Here is a 24260-nt window from a genome sequence, read left to right on the forward strand (position 1 = left end):
TTATGAAAAGAATTGGAAATATAAAAAAGAGTTGCACCCAGTTGATAGCTGCTCTCTGTAGACTGCTTTTCTTCTACTTATTAATATATTATATCTAGGTTCTGACTTCATTGGGACTTTGACAACATAAAAAAGGCTAACAGTATATAGAAGGCTAGAAAAGGAGGCTTGCAGTATGTTGAATGCTGTCATATAAACAAAGATACAATAAATACCATATTTTTCGCTCTATAGGACGCACCGGACCATAGGACGCGCCTTGTTTTAGAGGGGGAGAACAAGAAAAATAAATTCTCCCGCTCTCTGCTCAGCGCCCCTTCAGCGAAGCGGCAGGAGAAACGGAGCCCCTTCCATTTCTCCTGGCGCTTTGCTGAAGGGGCGCTGCGCAAAGAGGGGGAGAATTTATTTTTCTTGTTCTCCCCCTGTAAAACAAGGTGTGTTCTGTGCGTTCTGTGCGTTCAACTGTGCTGCCCCCCGAGCTTGTGGGGCTGCTGGTGGGGGGAAGTGCTGCTTCCCACACCGCCAACCTCAAAGACCAGGTCGGGGAGCAGCGCAGAGGTGGTGCGCCGCCTTCCCGCTGCCCCCAGAGCTTGTGGGGCTGGCGGTGGGGGGAAGCGCTGCTTTCCCCCACTGCCAGCCTCAAAGATCCCTGAAGCCTTCAGAGCGCAGCGCGAGTTCCCGCTGTGCTCCACAGGCTTCGGGTTCCTTTTGCTGAAGCTGGGAGAGCAAGACTCCTGGTTTCAGCAAAAGGAACCTGAAGCCTCCGGAACGCAGCAGAAACTCATGGTGCGCTCCGAAGGTTTCAGGCGGCTATCCCTGAAGCCTGGAGAGCAAGAGAGGTTGGTATGCACCGACCCCTCTCGCTCTCCAGGCTTCAGCGAAAGCAACGCGAAGCCTCCGGAGCGCGGAGGGAGCACTCCCTCTGTGCTTTGGAGGCTTCACGTTGCTATCGCTGTAGCCAAGGAGCCTGCACTCGCTCCATAGGATGCACACACATTTCCTCTTCATTTTTGGAGGGGGGAAAGTGTGTCGTATAGAGCGAAAAATATGGTATATGTTTTGGTAGCACAGGAGGATTGTTTGTTTTTAGAAACTGTGATATGTAGGACTTTTGATCCTTATTTTATACCAGTTGGATTATCATTCTACTTATATTAAAAGGGGAAAGAGAATTTAATCCTGAATACAAATGGAGTTCCTTTATTGTCTTTCTAAATCAGGTAGATGCAGTTTGCTTTACTTGGTTCTGCTCAAACAATGAATTGGACCTGATAACACTTCACTCTTCAAATGTTTATTGGGCTTTTAACATTGTCGGTAGCAATAAAGAATTAGCATGAAGACAAAATGTGCTCTACAGATATCTGAAAACTAGAATATATACCGTATTTTTCGCCCCATAGGACGCACTTTTCCCCCTCCAAAAATGAAGGGGAAATGTGTGTGCGTCCTATGGGGCGAATGCAGGCTTTCGCTGAAGCCTGGAGAGCAAGAGGGGTCAGTGCGTATCGACCCCTCTCGCTCTCCAGGCTTTGCGCTGATCCCCGCAAGCCGTGGGAGCCCGCGTCGGGCTCCCACGGCTTGCGGAGAGTTGCCTGCATGCCAAAGGCTGGGCGCGCTGAGACTTTGCGTAGCTCTCCGCAAGGCGCGGGAGCCCGGTGCTGGGCTCCCGTGGCTTGCGGAGAGTTGCCTGTTCTGGGGGCTGGGGTCGGGGGAAGCTCGGGTTTCCCTCGCCCCAGCCCCACGTCTGGGGGGGGAAATAATTCCCCCCCTTTATTCCCCCCCCAAAAAAACTAGGTGCGCCTTATGTGACGGTGCGTCCTATTGGGTGAAAAATATGGTACTTCTTGGCTGAAAATAGATTGGTTTTAAAAGGCAATCTTGTGGCGGCTTCTACTGATAGCTGAGATTTGCCTAAGATTTGCCTAAGAGGTAAGATTGGAACTTGAGACTGGTAGCTTTCAGCTTATTATCCGAACCAATGTACAGTATTACATTATCTCCAATGTGCATGATATGAGGAACTACTAAGGAGCAAACATAGATATCAGTGCTCACCTGGAACATTGACTTTCTGTGTAATTGGGCAATTAGAATAAGATGCCATTATTTGGATGCAAAAAACTTGTTTGCACTTGCCCTTAGTCTTGTTTCTGGGAAAAACATTGTCATGCTGCTTGTTTCTAATTCAAGGGAACCAGCATTCGTAATTAGCCAGGAGCCAATCACATTTTGTGACTGGCAACCAGCCTTTTGTGAGGCAGTGGAGATGTCCAGGTGCCATTGTTTGGCGCCTAACAAGCTGGCTGACATGGCACCAAAAGACATGCCTCTTTCACTGCTGCCCTGTCCTGCGATTCACCTGGTTGGTGGGGTATTAGGGCACTAGAAGATGCATGCCTCTTGGTGCTGCCGTTCCAGCTCATTGGGCTTCAGTGGCTCCCCTTCCTTCAGAAGGCTGGCACTCTTCACAGCTCCCTTGCTGCTGAAACATTTGCAGTGCCAACAACTTCCTCTTCCTTTTTTTCTCATTCAGTGGAGGCCACCTGGGCCCAGTTTTGTTGGGGCCAAGGCAGTGACTCTCGAGCCCCAGAATTAGCGGGCTGCTCCTGGTGGCAGCGGAGAGCAGCAGCAAAGGTGACAGTGGAGGTGCCAGCAGCCATGGCAAGAGGCGCAGCCGATGGTGTGCAGGTGCCTGACCCTGCTGCTATAGATTGGGGTTGCTGCCTGGAGCCCCACCGACACTGCAAATGCGGAGCTGCTTGTTCTGCTGCTCCAACTTCCTAAACAGCTCCCACAGCTTCTGCAGTTCAGTGTAGGCCTGACTCCAAATAACCCTGTGACCCTCTCGTTGCATAAGGCAGCAGCAGGAGTGATACTGCTGTTGCCACCTTCTCCTTCTCCTATTCTCTCTCTGTCAGGTGAAGCTTCCACCCTCCCTCTTCTTCTTCCCCTTCTCCAATGCTGCCGGCCAGCTGTCTTCCAAGCTGGCCTAAGGAAGGTGAGCCACCTCTACATGGCTGTGTGGGGAAGGCTACTCTCACTGCCACCCCGCGGCTCCTGTCCCAGAGGCCGGGTCCAGTCAGCCAGCTGCCACAGTATTGGGGAAAGGGAAGAATGTTTTATTCTGATGCATCATTCAGTCATAATGTGATCAGCATTTTTGGACTTTGTTCTGTTATTTGAATGTAACATCAAGATACTCAGGTTGAGACACTCCTATTGATATGTGTTTCGTCTGCAGTCTTGTTTTGTATTTGTATTTTTACATGGGATGCTGCTCATAGTTTGAGAAGCAAAACTGTAATAATGGAAACTATTTTCAAGCTTAAAATAAAATCAAGTAACTTCCTGAGGCTCATTTCCTTTACTAATGTGGTAAAATGAGGTAGTACCCTGATCATGTGAATAATGCATAATATGGACAATATGGACTGGATAAATTAATCTGCTATATCAGGGCTTCATAAAGCTCAAGTGACTTTCTGTCCCACAGCTTAACTTTATATTTCCAGCCACTCACTGCCCCCCTCAAGCCCTGTGTAGAGTTGTGCTTCGTTCATTACCGCATGGCTTCTCTTCAATTTTGTGTGAAACCTAAACTAATCTATTAATACATTTGGATTGTTACATCTCTTGCATGGAGAACTATTTTTTTAAGATGCAATCCTAACTCCACTTATCTAGGAGAAAGCCCCGTTGAATTACTTCTGAGTAGATAAGGTTACAACTACACTGTTAGTGCTTATTTAAAACATTTATGTGCCATCATTCTACCTGATAGCAAGCATTCTAGGCAACTCAAAATGAAACATAGCATTATATTTTATCACAGTTTAAAACATACAATTACAACACAAAGCATTATTACTAATCAGACAATATTTTAAAATAATAGCTATTGAGCTGAGTGGTCAGGTAATACTAGGTAGTAGTGTAGGTTGCTGATTTTGCACAGACACAGGAAAACTTGTAATATTGATTAGGTACTTCCCATCTCTTTCAGGCTGCACACTATCATTTTATTTTTCTTGTTTATAAAACAACTGAATAGATTTGAAAACTTTACAAATCTTTGTTAATGCTGAAAACTACTTTTGAAATCTGTTGGTAGGAGTAACAAAAAATATGTAACTTGAAACAAAGTTTTAGTACCGTAACTAGAATTCCTAAAACTCAAAACTGCAACTTCCTTGGGATTTTGGAATAGTATGGATATTGTCTTGCATAGTTGTTGTAGTACTTTCATGAGAATTGGGTGAAACTAAGAAGCTAATAGTTATATGTACATAGCAGTTTCTGAAAACAAATGTAACTCACTCGTGCTTTTGCATTGTACTTATTCCTGGGAAGCTTATAGCAACTGAACACTAATAAAAATAATCTGAGAAGGATGAAAAAAATGTATAAAAGGTCCTCAAGCAGCAGCTTCCTATTCTTGAATGAGCCCTGCATTGGTAGACTTGGAGGTGGCGAGTCTCTCATAAAGAAATTTTGGTCAGAAATTTTCAGCAATACAGCTTGTGGATTATGCCAGCAGCATAAGAAGATCCTACTGGATCAGGCCAATAGCCCATTTAGTTCAGGATCCTTCTCTCACAGTGACTGAACAGATGCCTGAGGGAAACCAGCAAGCAGGATTTGAGCACAAGAACACTCTCCCCTCCTGTGGTTTCCATAACTGGTATCAATCATGTTAGATCTGACTCTGACATTTCAATCAGCAGTAGTCATTCCCTCCATGATTTTCAGAGTAAACCTCCATCTAGAAGCACTTGTAGTCTTTGCCTGCATTTTGGACTTTATGGAAGCATATAGTAATTATTTCCTGTTCCACTACAACTCTCTAGGGCATAATCTGTCTGTTTGGTAATGGTGTGTCATTTCCCTTCAGGGTAATGATAATATAAATTATGTCTGTATATGTAAAATATGGTATCCTGGGGAAAACCCTAGGATATTCAGCTGGGCTTGTGACCCTCAAGGGGTCATTGGGTGTGCATACATGTACCTTCAGAAGGTCATCAGTGCTGGGATTCTTGGAATGTCAATGGCTATTGAAAGACATGAAGCATGTTCTGGAATGTGTGCTCTGAAACTGCAAATAGTAGCTCTAGAAGAAGTAATAACAGAAAGCTGCTGAATTCTGATCAAAGCCCAGATCAGTCAGATAGGCTTTATCATTTTCTGGACTAGTGGAATGATAAACTACTTTATGCAGTAAAGTGCTGTGCTCATGGGTGAAAGCATAATTGGACTGGAGGTATCCTTGGCAAGAGAAAGATGAGCACTTCTCCTGAAATCTCTGCCTTGTTCTGAAGATTGAGCTTTTACAGCCTGATAATGTGGACAGGACACTTGGTAGTGGATTAGGCTTACCACATGTCATTTGGCTCTTTGTTTATCATGGTTTGTAAAAGCTAATTAAGAGGGATTGACTGGATGCTCATTGTGGGAGGGAGCAATGCCTACCATTTTGAAAGAGGTAGTGCTGTGCTCCCTCCTTAAGAGGCCTTACCTGGACCCTGAGGTGGGTTAAAAAAAAGATTAACAACTATTTTATTAGCTCATTTGACACACACTCCCTAGCCCTTAATCCTCCATAAAAGTTTTTGTCACTCTGTTCCAAAGAGAATCAAGCACAATAGCTGCACAAGCCTAGCCACACACCACGCAAGCAAGGTGCTAGTTTAAGGCTTGGCTCTTTTTGTCATACATAGATCTGCTGATTGATGAAGCAGAGCTCCTCCTCCTCTGCAAAAGAAAGGCCCCCAATAAGTTTCAGTCCTAGCCTAGGAAAGTGTAGGAACTTTGAAGCTGCATCGTCGTCATCAGAAAGATTGGTGGTCTCTGCTGGCAAAAGGAGTGGGGTGTGAAAAGCCACACACAGGCCCACTGGTGCCTTTGATTTGATCCAGGCCTCAGAGATGGGCAGTTTGGGCATCCTCTGCCTTAGTAAGTACAATCAGGTGTTGGCTGATGAGGAAGACAAGCCGCAAGCTAGCAATCTTCACCATCAAGTTAATTCTGAGTTTCCATTTGCTGCCACAAAACACAGGGTGCCCATCCACGTAAATGGGTCGCTGGTCTTCATTTGCCAGGAAAAAGTCACCATTGTTTTTCAGCTTGATGATGCCTTGCTTGTGGGATATTTTTGAGGCTGGCCCCTGCAGTGCTAGATCCACACCAATCTGATTGTCTTTGGTGGCTCTGCCAAGTGTGATCTTCCATGGCTCTGCCAAGTGTGATCCCCCAGGAGTGCCTAAGATAATGCACCACCCTTTCATGCAACACAGCCAATGTCTGGTTATCAAAATCAGGGGAAGTCATTTCTGTTATACTGTCCACAAGCACCTGCCACTTATGCAGCTCTTGCTCCAACTGCTGGAGTTCATGCTTGTGTATCCAGTCTGCCTTGGTCAGCTCATGCTCCAACACCTCATCTCAGATATCATTTAGTTTGCTGTCATCTATCATGTATTTGGCATCAGACAGTTGAGCTCCTGATCCCCTTTGGGCAGTGGCTGTAATGTTCCCAAGAGGTAGTACTGCTTCATTAGTTTCCAGTGTGTCGGTAGAATCTTGGCAGTGCAGGAGGGGTAGAAAACCTCTGGGTATCCATGGTGGGTTGGCTCCACTGCTTTGCTGAAGAGCAATTTACATTGCATAGAGACTGGCTTCTGGATGCAACTGCTGCATGGCCTGTCAAGACAGCTTTGAAATCACAGGGTTATAGAGCAGAGCATGCCACCTCTTCTGGATCTCCTGCAGATTAAAACAGCAGTTGAACCCCCAAGTGCAAAGAGGTCAAGTCATGGTCTAAAACACAATGCTGATCAACAGTGATCAGTGATCAGCTGATCAGTGGGTTTCCAGCGGCCCAAATCCTTGGTGACCTTCAAAGGCTGCTTGCACTTCTTCATCATCTGCTTGGTGATGCTGGGATTTGGAGCTGGGTTTGGAGTGACTTGTGCAGATTTGGACACCTTCTTGTCACTGGAAGAAGGCTCATTGGCAGAGTAGTGCCCTGGCTCCACCCCACTGGAGTTCTTGGCCTGGCTGGATGATTTGGCAAGACTGCTCTCTACAAGTTCATCATCAAACTTCATCATCATGGCACCCAACACCTGTGAGGAGCTCATTTTTTGCCCTTCCAGAGACTTGTCTTCAGAGTGACTCATTGTGCTTGACACCATCAGTCTGGAATCCAGCATGTCATTCCCAAGTGTTAGAGGAAAGACGTGCTGGATTCTCCTTTCTCTCTCTGACCTCCATCTTGGAGATGTGAACCTGAGGTGTTTTGAGAAGTACTGCCCAGTTGTGAATATCCCTTTTGAGGCACAAGGTAATTGAGATGGTAGTGGCTGGTTAATTGCAGATGTTCGTGGATGAAATAGATTATCTGAAACAATTTCAGTCTGGGCCTGGTTATGGCATCAACAAAGCCTTGGTTGCTGATTACCTTTACCAGCAGAGAGCAGGGGAGTGCTAGAATAAGAGCTGCAGTTAGTGCAGAACATGGCTACAAGGTTGCTGAGCTGTATAGCTAAGTGGAATCGTATAGCACCAATCCTTAGAATGCTGTGCTACTTGCTGTAACTGTTTCGTGTTGCTTTTACATGTTTTTTATGCATACTGCCTTGATATTTTGCAAGAGCGCAGTATATAAAACTATATATACTACTCCTGAGGCCTCAAATGGTCAGATTCTATTGTTCTGATCTAGTGAGGCAGAAATATATAACATAGTGATAGTCTAATAAACATGCAAAAAACGCAAATGGTGTGTTGCTCTTGGTGGCTTGAAGATTAGTGTATGATAGAAATAAAACATTTTGAAGACATTGTAAAGTGGTTGAGGTCTGCTAGTTCACATCAAGCCTTTACTTAGAAATAAGTTCTGCTGAGTTCAATGGAACCTGCTTCCAGATAAGTGTGTTTAGAGAGCTTCCTGGTGCGTATGTATTATTTGGATTGGTGTTCCTCATGCATGCAGGTTTCTTCTAACTTCCCCATCAAAATATGAGTACTGTACACACTCTCCCCACACCTCCATTAATCCGGATTTACCCTTTCCAGGGGAAATCCAGTAAGTGGAAAAACCCTTGCTGCCAATGTCCTGTTTGCAATGTCTCAGCAACTCAATTGCAAATTAAGCCCCTGTCTGGAAGCACTCTCTGTTACATCAAATTAAAAAGGTTGTGTGCATGTCAAAGCTATTGATAAACTACTGCAAACTTTCAGTGAGTATCTCTGGTGTCATTAGCAGTATGCTAATTTAAAAGATGTTAGTGTTTTAAATGTACATTTTAGATATCAAGTTATCATAGTGCAATAAAGTTTATTATTTGAATTTGTCAATCTGTAAAACATTTAAACTGTTAAAAAAAGAATAATATTGATATACTATTGGCTACGGTTTCAGGTTGGGTTGCTTTTACTCTTTCCTGATGAGGTGTTCTGTGGTTATGAGAGGTTCAAGATGACCAGAAATAATCTGATGTATGTTCTGCTAACCATTATAGATTATTATTTATATAGTGCTGGCTACACACATAGTGCTTTACAAAGAACAGTTGCAACAAGGCATTGCCTCAGTGGACTTACAATCTGAAATCGACACAGGGAAAGCAGAGGAAGGGGAGAAATGGAGGCAATAATATGTGATTACTTCAATTTCATGTACTTTTGCTTGGTTACAGAAAGAACTTCCTGGAAAAAGAAAAGAGTCTTGTGGAGGAAGTTAAAGGAAATGGGGGAGGTGGTCACATTGAGGTATTGGATGACTGAGGGTAGTAGAGCCAGTTCACCCAAGGTCACAGAAAGGGATGTGTTGGGAAAGAAATAATTTTTTTGCAGCTACTAAAGTAAGTTGCTCATCTATGTTCTCTAATATTCTTAAATGCCAGAAAGTAGTTTGCTTCTGACTGTGTGTGCGTGTGTTTTGCCTCTGTTCTCAATGAGCTTTTTGTATTGCTTATAATGAACCCCCTTGTTAGACCTCATTCTTCTTTTCTTTCAGATAACATCCCAGATGAACTGAAGGACCCATTTTATATAGATCAGTATGAGGAAGAACATATTAAACCACCTGTCATCAAGCTGTTGCTGTCCAGCGAGCTCTACTGCCGTGTCTGCAGCCTCATTCTGAAAGGGGATCAGGTGGCTGCTCTGCAGGGACACCAGTCGGTCATCCAGGCTCTGTCTCGGAAAGGGATTTACGTCATGGAGAGCGATGATACACCTGTGTCTGAATTGGATCTCAGCTGTGCGCCAATCAAAATGGTTAGCTTAAGAAAAGAAAGCTTAACTTTTCTTTGCCGTAGTACCCATTCTGTCCTTCAGAGTTTTTCACCTTAGCTTCCTCAATTGTAGCCTGTTTTAATTAGCCAACTTAAAAAAATAAATATCCCCTGCTTTCTTCAAATATATTTGAATGAAACATGTTCTTATTTGTTCCTTAGAGTCCTCACATGGCAATGATTGATGCCCTCATGATGGCCTACACTGTGGAAATGATCAGCATTGAGAAAGTGGTTGCAAGTGTCAAATGTTTTTCTACATTTAGTGCCTCAAAGGAATTGCCCTATGATCTGGAGGATGCAATGATATTCTGGATTAATAAGGTAAAAAACAATGGTGTAAAACAGCATCTTTAGATGTGAGTAGATTTGAACTCTATTGCATACATATCCTGTAGGGAAATGGTATTCAGTAGTCATTGCACTATTAATAAAAGTTATCCCCCCCCATCAAACAATGAGTAATCAGCATAAACATATTTTATATTAAAAGAGTCTAAATTAATAAAACAGTGCTTTTTCTTCATTTGACCATAATGACATAAGAGCAGCCCTACTGGATAAGACCAAAGGTATCCCTAGTTAGTCCAGTTTCCTGTTTCCCACAATGGCCAACCAGAGGTCTCCCAGAAACCTGCAAGGAGGGTACAAAGACAATAGTCTTCTCCCACTGTTGTTCCCTTACAACTGATTTACAGGATATCTTGGTGGTAGCACACAGCCACCATGACTAGTAGTCCATGATAGACAAATTCTTGAAGGAAAAGGCTTCTCTTGTTTGAAAGCTTTGTAAATTGGTGTTGGTCATCACATCACATCTTGTGGCAGAAAATTCAGCAGTTTAGATACGTACCAAGTGAAGTATTTCCCTCTGTTGTTCTTGACTTTCCCATGTTCTAGTATTATGAGAGATGGGGAAAGCACCTCTACCCACTCATATCCACTCAATCTTTATTGTTTAATATAGTGAAAAAGATCTGCTTGCTACCAAACATGATTTTGGGGGACTTTAATAAAATTATCCAATGTGGGAGGCTTTATTTATGAGGACTCCAATAAAAGTTACTCATTGTTCAGACACAGGTTAGCTCACACAGCTACTCTGCTTTATTGTGCCAACCCAGTGTGAAAATCCACTTCTCAAAATTAATTTTAAAACTGTTATTTTTGAAAATGATTATATATGAAACCAGAGATTGGCCTTAATTTTTAAAATAGGTTGGAAGTCATACATGTGAAGTAAATCAGTTGGGGTCTTTATTTAAGTCTAAACATAGCTTTTGTGTAGAGGACTTTTTTCACACTAAAGGTGCCTCACTTCAGCTGGATTGTGCCCATTTTGCACTGATAGTGTAGAAGTTAAGATGTGGAGGATGTGTGCATTGAGGTTGAAAACTTTAAAAGGATATTAACCTTACCTTCATGATAGCCAAGTACTACCTCCAGTGTCAGGCAGTAGGCTTCTGCATGCCAGTTGCTGGGAATTGCTGTTGTGCTCAGGTCCTTGCAGCTGCCAGTAGGCATCTCCTTGGCCCCTGTGAGAACAGAATGCTGGAATAGATGGACCTTTGATCTAAACTAGTGCAGGGTTCTTAAATTCTTAGACTGTTGGCTGTGAGTCATTTGCAGTGCCATGTCTTTGGAGAATAGTTGGTTGGGAGAGGGGAGAGTCTAGAAAAAAATAGGAAGACATTGAAAAATGAAACAAGCACAGTGTGGGAGAGAACTGACTGGACAAATCCCTGAAGCTGGAATTCCTGATACCTGCCTTAACTTGGGTGTCTGTAATATGTACTAGGAAGCAGAAATGTTTTCTACTGTTTGTTAGCACCTAGAGCCTTAAGATAATGCAAGGAAAAACTGAGTGCAGTACCATTTTGATCATCAGCATGTGAAATACTTTTATGGGTGGCCTCTGTTCCTCCTCTGGTTTGAGTTCAGAAGCATAGAAGACTGATAAGGCAAACGCAGTTGAACTGAAGCAGTACAAATATTTTTTGGGAAAGGTATGTAATTGTCATTACCTTTTCCCCTATTTTTAGGTGAACCTGAAAATGAGAGAGATAACAGAAAAAGAGGTCAAACTAAAACAGCATTTACTGGAAAGCCCAGGTCACCAAAAGGTAAAAGACACTTTAGATAAATCATGGATTTTAGTTTATTCACAAGTATATTACTTGGAAGTAGATTGTATTACTTTTCAGCTGCCAAGTAAGCCACTGTAGGATGGCTTACCAAGTAAGCGGTTGTAAGCTGTCTTGCACTTCATTTACATAGAATTCTGTACTGTGTGTAATGCTTCTGGTTTCCTTTCCCTGCATTCTTTGTGATAACTGCAGGTCAATGTGTGTATTGAGCTTCCAAATGCTTGTGCTTTTCCCATGTGTGCCCAGATGTTCCTTGATTTCAAAGTCAATGAGGAAGCCTGTGCATTTGGAGGCTGCTCTGGTATTTTGGATTAGAATAGTTGTCTGTACCCTGCATTTTACTCATCTCTTAAAATGTCAATGCTGTATTTTCATAATATTTATAATGTAACATATTACTTTCAGCATTTATTGTGAAGTTATTCAGGATCATATTTGCTGTACACATTGATTTGAAGAAATTCAGGAACCCTTTCAAGTACTAATAAAGCATGTGCTAAATAGTCAAAAGAATTATCAGTGTTACATGTGCAACTCTTCCCCTCTTTTCTCCCTTTAATTATTTCAATGCACTAAAAATTGTTAATAAATGCTACACTTTCATTACTGGGGAATGGAAGTTTTTCCTCAAATATAAGTAACTTCAAAGTTGGTCTGATTTGTTGTGAATGTTTTGGCCAAACTGCACTGAGCTAAGTAGCACTAAATACTGCTGTAATGATGTTAACTGGTGCGGAGCAAAAAACTCTTTCAGTATCCTTTATTGCAGAAGGAAGCATTTAAATAACTGCCTATGAAACTTCTTAATTTGATGCTAGCATTTCCTTCTGAGGATACTGTTGGCTCAAGTATTTGCCTACTACTATTTCAAGAACCTACCATGATATGAAAGTGTCTGTGGATTGGGTGCATTTAAGTATTGCTTATAACTTGCTCTGCTGATGTTCCTCTCCTGTTCCCACATTCCCTTCCCTGCTTCCTGAGCAGTCTCCTTCCAAATGGTATTGGAAATTAGTACCTGTAAGTGAATTAATTCTATGTGACAGTTGTCATCTGCAAAACCATGGCTTTTAGTAATTCTTTTATTGGTGTTCGCTTCCATTTAAAATGCTGCTTTCACAACTTACAATATACTCTCTGCTTAAGGATTTTTTTATATTTAAAAAATGTAGATTCCATTACATGAGCCAACATACTGTATGTACAGCATACTCATCACTATACAGCATTTAAGAATTTTGGGGATTCAAAATCTTAATTTGGAGAAGCAAGGAAATCATTCAAACATTAGGAACAATCTACTGATTGTGTGTTACTGTTCTCCTGTTCAGAAAACTCCTTTTATGCGGTGCTAAGGTGAAGCTGGTCAGTTTAAAGTAATTTGGTGCTTGTATGTCTTAGAAAACGGGTTGTAAGCAGTGCTTTTTTTCTAAAAAAAAATGTTTAGGAGTACTCTCATTTTCCTACTCATATTGAAATACTGCCCCTCAATGAGGCCAAACTTAGATTCACAAAATGTTTAGGGGTATGTGTACCCCTGCGTCCCCCCAGAAAAAAGCACTGGTTGTGAGGATTGACTTCCACATTTGAGCTTTAGGCAGGGTGCTGTTAAAATGTTTCCTATACAATGCAAATTTTATTTCTTGTGCTCATGCACATCATAGCCACTTGATTCCATTACTATTAATATTTTGTCTCAAAGGTATAGATGCTTAGTACTTTAACAAAACAAAACAAAATCTTCAGTATTTTCTGTTCTGCAGTCCTATGGATATGATGGATTCTTATTTTGGTTCTAGAGGCATGTAACTTGATTCATTTGTTGTTCTGATTATGTAATTAATCAGCTAAGGGAAGGCTCTGGATTTGTCCCTGCAGTTGGCTTTAAATGCTCAGGAGAGTCTGGTTGTGGGCAGTGTTGGTGATGGAATATTAAGCTATATCAAGTATTGCTTTGCCCTTTTTGACTGTGATCATTGAAATAGTAATTAGGGGGAAAAGCTGTTAAATGGGTCTTACATTCTGTAAATTCTTTTTGTGAACCACATTGAGGGATTTTTTGTTTTAAGCTATGTAATTTTTTCTGAAATAAATGAATAACTATTGCTGCAGTCCTGAAACCATATGGATATTATTGATTTTATGCTAACCAGTTCAAAGCTAGTAGCCAAATGCCCTTGATCGTATTCAAGTTGCACTGGCATGCTCTTGCGATACTAGCATAACATTCCTTGCTGTCATCATTGTGCCAGAGCTCCTGGTGCATGGATAGCAGATGCCATCCTAAGCATTTATTGGATACCGCAGAAAGTCTTTAAGTGAGAGAAAATGTCCCTAGCTTGTAATAGTTTCTAAAATTGTGTAGGATTTAGCTTCCAGAATGAAGGCAATGCTAGATATCGCTCAAAACCAAGGTTTTCAATTTAGTAACACTTAGTTTGCTTTGAAGTCATCCTTCTGGTATTGCTTAGGCAGTGGGGAGATGAAGGTGGGAAGTATGCTTTAAACTAACCAGATCACCTTACTATGTAAAGTAATCTGCTTGATTTGAATAATCATATTCACTACTTAATGGGTGTCAACTTGCTTGAATTTATTATATGATTCTGATTACCATCTTGTATCTTGCTATTTTTTGCGTAAGCCTGATCTGATGCATGCCCTATCGCACTGCATGCTGGAACCAGTGGAATATGCTCGTGTGGTACAGTATGATTCACATTGCATTACATATTTATGGAGAGCTTCAGGCTGGGGGAAAAGCAACTTGCATCTTGTATTTATAAATCTCTTTTAATTCAACACATCTTATATGGCCCTTGCTCATTTAGTATGATATACCTTTCTTTTGCATCTTTTTTGTATAATACTAATATTGATATTTGACAAAGCTTTGATTATCCTGCTGGGAAAACTTTAAATTAAACTGAACTGAATAATTCAAAACTAATTTTGTTGCATTGCTTTTTCCCTGTCTTTGGAACTTGTAACCAAGTAATACTTGTTTGCAGAAATAATTTCTCAGCCTATGCTTTCCTCAAATATATACACGTTTCATACATAGATACGGCCTTAAGTAGCTAGCTAGCAATATTGTGTATTGTGTAATATAGTTTACATAAAAATAATGAAATATTTTTACTATACTGTAGTGGTATAGAACTGAAAGGTATTTAGTCAAATACTATTTATTGTGTGATTTATTAGCTTAATACAGTCTCCATGCAATCTATTGGATATTAGGATTATAGCACAATAAGTGAAAATGCTTTCTGTTAGACTGGTAACAACTTCAGTTGGATCTGTTTTATGCTATATTATGCAGTAGCCTTAGGCTTTAGTTAATATATTTAAATCCCTGCTACTGAAGTGGGAACTTACTGAGGTGCTGCTTTGCTTATTAAACTTGCAAGTAATTTTACTCACTAGCAGAGTACTCTTGATACACTGTCAAAGACTATTGTGTGCTAAAGCAATTATTGATTTGGAGCACAGAAGAACCAAAGAACAGATGATATCTGTTTATGCCAACAACTCATTACATAAAATTAGTGCATGCCGGTAGTGGAATGGAGTCTGACAAGAAGAGCCTTGTAATACAAGTACCAATTGTTTTTCAGGTTGCCTGTTGGATTTATTTGTAATTCAGTTTACAAAACTTTGGGTCTACCAGACTTAATCTTTGCTTCACTGTTTCTCTAGGATTGGTGGGTTGGTATCACTATTTCAAATTAGGTACAGTTTAACCAACTAAAAATGCCTCAAGGAATTGAGTTTGTAGTTTGTAGACTATTTATTATGGTCAGCCGACCAGTGCAATAGAATATCAGATCACAAGATCAGTGATGAATTATGAGAAGTATCAAGCTGAGAAATGGCAATCGTAACATCACTGCTTCATACTGTAATTATGACAAGACAAGTAGCTTTGCTACAGTGACAAATTCTGCCTTCCTCTATTAGGTACGTTATCGCCGAGATCACCTTTCAAATAGGCAGTTACCATTTTTTCCATTGCTTGAAGATTTGATGAAGGACTGCAGTGATGGGGCTGCTTTATTGGCTGTGATACATTATTATTGTCCTGAACATATGAAGCTAGATGGTACGTGGATAAGAAATTCTAAGTGACCTAGTTTTAAATAATGTCTGAGTAGAATGTTACGGATTTACCAAAATAGCTTTATACAAATCTAATTGCGGTATTCATTATAATCTAATTTAAATGATCCAATAACTTTTAGTCCTACTGTTTGCAGTGGGAGCACATTTTGAAAAATATATCTGAAACTAACTAGACAAAAATCCTTCACTTTGGTTGGCTCAAACCCCTGATCAACTGTCCTTTTTGCTTATTATGTGTATCTATGATGGCATGTAAACAAGGATGGCAATGCTGCTGCTGCTTCTCAAACAAGGTTGTTGCTTCCAAGTTACCACCTTTGGGGAGTTGTGATGTGTATTCTAGGCTTGTTCTCCATGCAATACTGATCTATATCAACCCAAGAGATTGATGCAAAGGGATTAGAGAAGTGGCATTCATTAGGAAGAGTCCAGGTTGAATATGTATAATGTATGGTGTATCACATTTCTGACATCTAAGTATGGGCACGTTGTATCCAGAAACTACCACCCTTATACATGTTCTAACTTATCACTTTCCCCTCTCTCATGCCCATGATACTCATTTTATCTTTCCTGGCTGAGAATATCTCCATACTGATACAAACTGGTCTCAGTATCCCTAGTGCAGCCTTTGCTAACCCAGTGTCCTCCATGCTGGCTAGGGCTTATGGAAGTTTTAGTACAGAACATCTGCAGGGCACCAGGTTGGCAAAGGCTGCCCCTAGTGTGCTGTTGGGACTTGGAGCTGCACAGTTCCTGTGCTGTCTTTGAATACCACTCCTGTAGTTTGACATAGGCTGAAGCAAAGCACTGTTGGGAAAGGTGTTGACTGTTTTTTCCTACATGATAACTGCATGAGCTGAGGGTTAATCCATTGGGCTTCCTTGTGACACTGATCCTTGATGCTTTTATCATTGGTTAGAGATCTGCCTAAAAGAGGTAACATCGATTGCTGACAGTATCTATAACATCCAGCTGCTTCGGGAATTCTCAAATGAATATCTTAGCAAATGTTTTTACCTCACACTGGAGGACATGCTGTATGCACCTTTGGTCCTAAAGGTAAGGCATGGAGGGATTCACCCAAATTTTAAAAGACATGTAGATAGTTTATTAATGTTAAAATCCTTTTTCTAGCCCAACATGATGGTCTTCATTGCTGAATTATTCTGGTGGTTTGAGAATGTTAAGCCAGACTTCGTGCAGCCCAGGGACCTCCAAGAAGTAAAAGATGGTGAGATATTTTGAACTTCTGTAGCAATAATAATAATAATAACAACAACAATAACAACAACAACAATAACAACAACATTTTATTTGTATCCTGCCCTCCCCGGCCAAAGCTGGGCTCAGAGCAGCTAACAACAGGTAAAAATAGCACAGCGTACATAAAATCGCACAATTAATCAAAATACATTCTAGAATCAATTCAGAATCAAATTAATAGCAACCATCGGGTTAGAGTTCTATGAAGATTACAGAAGGCAATTTCACTGATGTGGCTAGAACGTTTTATATCAAAGCACTTTTTTGTTAGCCTGTGTGGCATTCCTTTGCGTCTCCAGGGTTGATTATCAGAAGCTTAGGTCTTCCAGTGGGTGCACAGAGAGTTGCTAGATGAGTGTATTTTTTATTCCTCCAGACTAGAGCTTAGTTCTTTTTTAAAGTGTAGGCAAAATACGAGCTTACCCTACCTAGTATGCAGTGAGTCCAGCTTGTTAAGTGTTCCCCCACCCCTACACTTGGTCCAGTACTTGGTGGCAGTGGGTGTCTGGAAACTCTTGGCACTTGGTTAAAATATATTGAGGTCTGATGCAGGAAATCAAAGTGGCATTGTCCTGCCCATAAATTAACATGGGGCACCATTCATTAAGAGACAGCCCTGTGCAGGTCCTGCGAAAATGGATGAAAATTGCACAAGAACGTTTTATTTTGTTATGACTGGCATTGTGCTCCATGGGCTGGATGTATGTCACTTTCTGCACTCCTTAATCGTTCTATTCTGTAGTCTTCAATAGCCCCCAAAATTGGCTCCTTATCCTTGTCTCATGGAAGCACTCTATTTTTATGGTCCTTTCCCATCCTTCATTTGTTATACCCATTGCTCATCTCCTATCCTTTTGCAATCACTGGCTGCCTCCACTTCTGGACTGCCACTATGCTTTGGGAATGTTAAAACAGTTCATTTTATGTTAAAAAGTTTCAGAATCATTATTAATATGCATTCTGCCAATTTGCTGTTCAAAACATATCTGATTACTGTGAATTTTATATATTCTTATCTGAGTTTATTGGATTATGATACTGATGATTTGCAATGGCAAGAAATTTCATAAAATCTTACTTTGAGAGTGCCTCTTAGGGCTCTTGATTGGTGGTAGCTCATTTTTAAGGCAACACTAACACTGTAAATGAATGTGCAGCAAAAACAATGTTGCAGCAGAAGAGTAGCCGCCTGCCTGTTCCTATTTCCAACGCAACGAAACGCAGTTTCATGGTGAATCCAGCTGCTTCCAGTTCACCTGATGTACAACTCCCAGTTCAGCTCCCTTTGGAGTCTTGCAACAGGTATTCCCTGCATCCTGAAGAATTTGAGTATCTGTAAGTCTGTCTTTCTATCTTTACATTCAGTCTTGCTTTCCTTACCAGTTTGGGAGCTACAGCCTATTACTAGTGTTACCCTTAATTGTGTCCAGCAGACTAATTCCCTCCTTCTTCCAACAATTCATATTAGGCAGTTGTGTGGACTTTGCTCCACAGGTTATATTATTTGGTTTGGGCGAGGTACACAGGCTTACTGAAGGATCCTTATATCTTGGAAATGAAAACATACTATGAGGCCTCCGTTGTCTTTCAGTTTGGTCTGTAGACTTTTGGGATACTGAAGGCAGCAACATTTTCTTTGTTCTGCATTAGGTCCCTCCCACTTGCATGAATAAACTTGGTGAGAAAGTGCTTGAAAGCCACTGATACACGATACATTGCTTGTGATGGAAAATGTAACTCAGTTCTGGTTGGATGGCCGAATCTTGATTGTGCTGCTTATAAACCCAAGTCTCTTCTGTGGCTGAGAGTCTCCTGGCTCTTTTAGTCCCCTGCTGTGAGAAGCTATGGTGGTCAGAGTCAATCTCTTTCCCTCTCCTGTGCATTGGTGCTTCAGCCCCCTTCTCTCCTTCCCCTCCAAAGCTCTGTATAAGATTAAAGAGGGGCAACTGTTGCAGCCTCCCAGTGCAGCATCTTTAATATGGTTCTTAAGAGCATGCGTGTCTGAAGAAGCAACTCTAGTTGAGTTTTAGGCAGAGTCTTAAGAGATACACATTTGGTAAAAATAATAATAAAGGAATGTATTCAAGAGCAAGAAATGTAAGAAATAAGGAAGTACAATTCTCAGTCTGTTCAGGCACTGGTTGTGGTGGGAACCTTTTGCAAAAGTCTGTAAGCTAATCGCACACCCAGTATGAAAAAGATACCATTTTCTGCGACTGAGTCTGTTCTGTCATTTATAGGCTTCTTTCTAGCTTTCATGGGGTCCTTTTAACCATCCATGTAAACGGAAAGCTTCTTAATGTAAATTTCAAATGTTTCCTACATTAACTATTAGTTATTCAGTAACACATTATGTACAGTAAGACAGCTTTAAAGTTTCAATAACTTGAATCTTCCTAGTCGGGATGTAATTAAGTTCTGTAAAGGGCTCTTGAGACTTAAGTCTCATTATTCACCCTTCTCTTTACTCCTTCCTTCCTTCTTTTCCTTCTGTTTTTTTCCCCTTTTAAATATAGTTTCCTTTTAAGAATGTAGTTCATTGGCTTAAGCATAGCCTCTTAATTTCAGATAGCTGGTACAATTTTGTGTTGTGAGTCACTCTTGTTGACTGGCTTAATTTTTTTACTTTGTTTTGGCATTTGTGGGCGGGGGGGATGATGGGTGTTGTGTAGTAATGTGTGTTTTTCCTATTGTTTTGTTTTTTCTCTTGCAAAAAAACCTCTCATTAATTGTGTGTGTGTGTGTGTGTGTGTATGTGTTTTAACAATAGCGGAAAAGGAAACCCTGCCTTCAGCCCATCCCATCCATTGCTGCCTTTGAGACAAAAACAACAGAAGTCCCTGCAGGGGGAGGACAGTTCAGGTAGGCACCTATTTCTCTTGTGAACATAGGAGCCAACTCCTAGGGGCTGAGGGGGCTTTGGCCCCCCCCATAGTTGATGGGCATTTCTATTCAAATGGTGTACTTGCACCACATCATGTGATCAGTTATACAAGGTGGGGCTTACCTGGAACCCCCAATAATTTATTCAAGTTGGCACCCCTGCTTGTGAACAACTTGATGCAAAAGTAATAGCCACAGCACAGAACACAGTTTTGGCTATTTGGTCCCTCTGAAGTTGACAATAGAAAGCTCCTATTACTGAAAGATCAGGGTTAGGATTAAGAACACACTGCAACTGAGTTTGCCCCACCAGGTCTCTGAGTCTCTGGAACTGCAGCTGGGTCAGGCAATAGTGTGGCTAGTTTAATCTTACTTGTGAGAAAGGAAAGAGGTGGGGATAGTAGTGAGCCCTGACTTACGTTTCCTTTCCTTCCTCTCCCACCCGTGTGATTCAATCATTGAGAACTCTATTCCTTCTCCCAAGCCAGACAGGGTACCTTGTGGTTACAACAAACTTTTGAAGCTGTTGCTCTAGATTGTTGGATGTTGCTGTGAGTATTTTGGTAGGGGAAGGATGAGCAGTTTTGGTTAATCTGAGCACCATTTGCAGAGAAAATAACTTTGATAGTGAATGCCTTTTGTGGTGTTGCTTGGGCTGATGTGGAACAATCTTCTGACCTTCACAGTTCTACTCATACTATGCATATGTATAAGGTAGAGAAACTCTGGCTGCAGCTGTACTTGGCCATTTTATATCAAGAATTCCCCCTACCAACTACTACTGAGGCTTCAGTCCTAAGCATGGTTATTTGGAATTGAGTTCCACTTAGATTAATGAGTTTTCAATGCCAATCAGCAACTCACGATATCTAGGCTTAAAAACGTGTGTACTTGTCATAATAGTGCAACAATTTTGAGCTATGCTATATATGACAGCAGTTTTATACTGCCCTCTAATGGTGAAATCTTGTTAAGAGGACATTCTGTAATAATAATGTAAAAGCGTAAAATAATTAAAATCAAGAGTGTTTGAAAAGTTGTCCAACATCCTTTATATATATCTATATATATATATTTGTAGATCAACGGCATCGTTCTAATTCATTGACAAAAGTAGATGGGCAGCCACGGGAGTCAATCCTTGCATGGCCAGAGAAGAAGCAAAGGTAATATATACTGGATGATATTGTATGGGAAAGGCACCTTAATATCTTTGCATGCTGTTGACATGTGGTATGATTTTATTGGTAAAAATGTTGATAATAGTGTTCATGCAGATAGCGTAGTATTATGGCCTGATAAAAATGCAGCAATCTACTGTTGATCCAGTGGTTAGGTGTTGAACCTGGTCATGAAAGAGTTTTGTGCCTTGGTTTCTGTGATGGGGAAGTGCATAGCATCTTCTTTCCAGTCTGCCTGCCTCAAATAATGGTTGGATTCTATCTATTTGAATACCAATGTGTAAAGAAGTTCTTTGGCTATTAGCATATTATGATAATGAATGTCTTTAGAATTAGTCAGCTCTGATTCTTTTCCTTGAATTTCTGCTTCCTATGAAGGCCAAAATTCAATGAATTACACAAATTCATGTGAATTCCATAGCTAGATGGGCAATTTCTGCTAAAGCATCCTTATCAGTTCTAATGGACATTTTGTTACTTCTAGACCTGTTTCTCAGCCAACACCATTCGCACTTCATTATGCTGCAAGCAGTGATGCAGACCCCAGTTCTGGTGATAGCATTAGCTTGGCTCGGTCAATCAGCAAGGACAGCTTAGCATCAAACATTGTCAACATCACTCCAAAACAGCAGCCTCAGTCTGCACCAGTGAAAAGCGATGGGAAAAGTTTGCTGAACAATGTAGAAATAGAGGATGAGGATGAGGATGAAGAATTGATCGCAGTAATCTGCCCAGATGCTACACTGAACCATGGCAACCTGGAACTTCAGAGTGTGCCAGCTAGATCACCTAGTCAAGTTGCAACCGCATGGGCTCAGAAATCACAAAGTGAAGCCTCCAAAAGCAAGACAGATAGCTTTTTCCTTGAGCCTTTAATGCCTGCTATTCTGCGACCAGCAAAGGAAAAACAATCAATCAATAAGGAGGATGAATGTGGGGAAGGAAAGAAGAGAGGCTTTGTATCAAAGAGAGTGAGTGAGGGGCCCATGGCTTTAGTCCGTAAGAAAGCCAATAATAATCATGCAGATCACATCCCCAGCAGAACTTTTGTTGCAACTTCTGGTTCTGAATTATCAGCAGTTGCTGGTTCCAGCATGGCAGATTCGTCAGTGCACTCAGAAGTCAGAGGAGAGCCCTTCCATCCCCAGGCAATTAGTAGCTTAGATACTTTATCTCTAGAACAGTCCTCCACCAAAGCACATGAGGATTTGGCTTGCAGTACAAATGTTGGCTACATGAAAAGTCCAAATTCTCGCATTGCAGACACCTCATGGACAATGATCAGGCAAGATTCTGATTCAGACATTCTGGATATGGAGGAAGTCGAACAAGATTTAGTGTCTGACGATCATCCAATAATTGCCAAGTATATAGGAGAAGAGGAATCAGCAAAGCTGCAAGAAGACATGAAGGTTAAGGAACATGAAGATAAAGATGATGCCAGTGGACGTTCAAGTCCATGCCTAAGTACTGTTTCTCAGATAAGCAGCTCATCCGTGACCAGTGGGAGTGCCAGAATGACTAACTTTGCTGAACGGAAGTTTCAGAGATTGAACAACTATGAAACAAAATCCAGCACCAGCAGCTCACAGAAGACCACACCAGATGGATCAGAGTGTTGTCCAGCCCTGTTAACCACATGGAAGCAGAAGAGGGAGCAAAGCCCCAACAGGCAGAACAAAGATAATGTTAACCTGCTGGCTTCTGAACTGGTGCAGCTTCATATGCAGCTGGAGGAGAAGCGGAGAGTGATAGAGGCTCAGAAGAAGAAGAAGGAGGTGTTGTCGGCCAGGCAGCGGTTAAAACTGGGCAAGGCAGCATTTTTGGGTGTGGTGAAGAAAGGGAAAGGGGCTGAAGTCTCTCAGCCACTTAAGCCAGAGCACTTCACGAAGGAGTATTCAAGACACAATGGGGAAGGCGTGGATGCTACATTGAGCTCTGAATCTGAGTCCATCTTCATGAAAGAGGAAGGGGATGAAGAGACTCTTGATGCTCTTGAAGTGCCCAAAGTAAAGGCCCAAGAAACTGTTGCTTTTGTTGAGGAAAACAATCCAAAAGAACCCACTATACATGAAATAGAGAAAAGCAAAATGATTTCTGCTGCACTTCTAGAAGAGAACATCGAATCTGCTGAATGTGATCTCCCCATTGAGAAACTAAATGAAATGATCAGTGCCCTCCGGCAAGATATCCTGAAGATTTCTCGGCAACAAGAGCTTCTCATGAAACAGCCAACAGTATCGTCACTGAGAGGCGTCTCTCAGGACCAAAAGATAAAAGCACCAGTTCATTTTGTTGAACCTCTGTCTCCCACTGACATGAGTAGTCTCCCTAAGCCACCATGTCTCAGTCAAGGTCGGAGTCCTCACTCGGTGAGACCATCTGAACTGAAAGAGGGTAAGGAGCGTCAGCAAGCCATGATGCGCATCAAAACCCTGACTCCTAGCACTGACACCTCACCACACTTAAGGCAGTTTTCATCAAACAATTCATCCAAGACCCCGACTGAAGCTACTGTCGAAAATAATTTTGACCTGGACAGCACTAGAGAGAAACAGCGAGCAGGATTTACCCTGTCCACTTCCAAAGACACAAATATCCTCTCTGAGGCTCTCAAAGATGTGAATAGTAACATAGAAGACATTAGCTGTGCTTCTTGTGATAGCTCAGGGAAAGAGAACATCCCAACAGAGGAGTCGACGAGAAGCAAAGGTAGCCTTATTGAAGTAGACCTGTCTGATTTAAAAGCCCCAGATGAAGGAGGAGAAGCTGAAAGCCAAGATGACTCCACATACCTGACTGGTGAAATTGATCAGAAGTCAGGAGTTAGTTTTTTCTTTAAGGTAAGAACAAGATAGTGTTGTTGAATCCTTGATTATTTGGTACAGCAGTAATCTCTCCTTAACACTTGCTTTTAACTGGGGTGGGCTGAATAGTTCATTTTGTACACCCCTATATTACATGTGCTGGGTTTGGTGATGTGGGTGGGTGGGAGCATCGTGCATAGTTAGATTTATTATTATTTTTTTTAAAAAATAGCATAATAATTTAATGCTTAGTGTGTTGGCATCCTTTAATATCTCTCTCTCCGTGTGTGTAGATATTCTGGCAAATGTGACTGAAGCAAAGGTGCAACAGTCAATTTGGCAGCTCAGAAATAAGTTGCTACAAGGGTGGTCAGCTGTACCCTGTGTTGTCAATGGGATAATTATGTGCATGAGAGGAAAGACCATTATATATTGCTTTTTGCTAACAGGCACTACCTGACGACATGTATTATTATCATTATTGTCATTTATATACCATTCTTTATCTGAAGATCTCAGGGTGGTTTATAGTGACAGGTATTGCTGGAC

At 41.4% G+C, this 24260-nt stretch overlaps 1 protein-coding gene and 1 pseudogene across 7 annotated transcripts in view; one reads left to right on the forward strand and one right to left on the reverse strand.

Annotated features, from left to right (window-relative positions):
• Positions 1-24260, forward strand: part of CAMSAP1 (calmodulin regulated spectrin associated protein 1) — a 40091-nt gene that overhangs the window by 8950 nt on the left and 6881 nt on the right. For 4 of the 7 annotated variants that reach the window (XM_053374808.1, XM_053374802.1, XM_053374804.1 and 1 more), the window contains exons 3-13: positions 9023-9285; positions 9465-9626; positions 11345-11425; positions 12437-12469; positions 15413-15554; positions 16497-16636; positions 16712-16808; positions 17998-18175; positions 19611-19702; positions 20805-20889; positions 21389-23747. In XM_053374808.1, the coding sequence (XP_053230783.1) occupies positions 9023-9285; positions 9465-9626; positions 11345-11425; positions 12437-12469; positions 15413-15554; positions 16497-16636; positions 16712-16808; positions 17998-18175; positions 19611-19702; positions 20805-20889; positions 21389-23747 (3632 nt within the window). Of the gene's footprint in view, positions 1-9022; positions 9286-9464; positions 9627-11344; positions 11426-12436; positions 12470-15412; positions 15555-16496; positions 16637-16711; positions 16809-17997; positions 18176-19595; positions 19703-20804; positions 20890-21388; positions 23748-24260 lie in introns of all 7 variants that reach the window. The other 3 variants (XM_053374805.1, XM_053374807.1, XM_053374806.1) reach the window with 3 other exon arrangements.
• Positions 5922-7214, reverse strand: LOC128406925 (microspherule protein 1-like; annotated as a pseudogene).

The sequence above is a fragment of the Podarcis raffonei genome, chromosome Z (genome assembly GCF_027172205.1).
Source record: "Podarcis raffonei isolate rPodRaf1 chromosome Z, rPodRaf1.pri, whole genome shotgun sequence".
Classification (NCBI taxonomy): domain Eukaryota; kingdom Metazoa; phylum Chordata; class Lepidosauria; order Squamata; family Lacertidae; genus Podarcis; species Podarcis raffonei.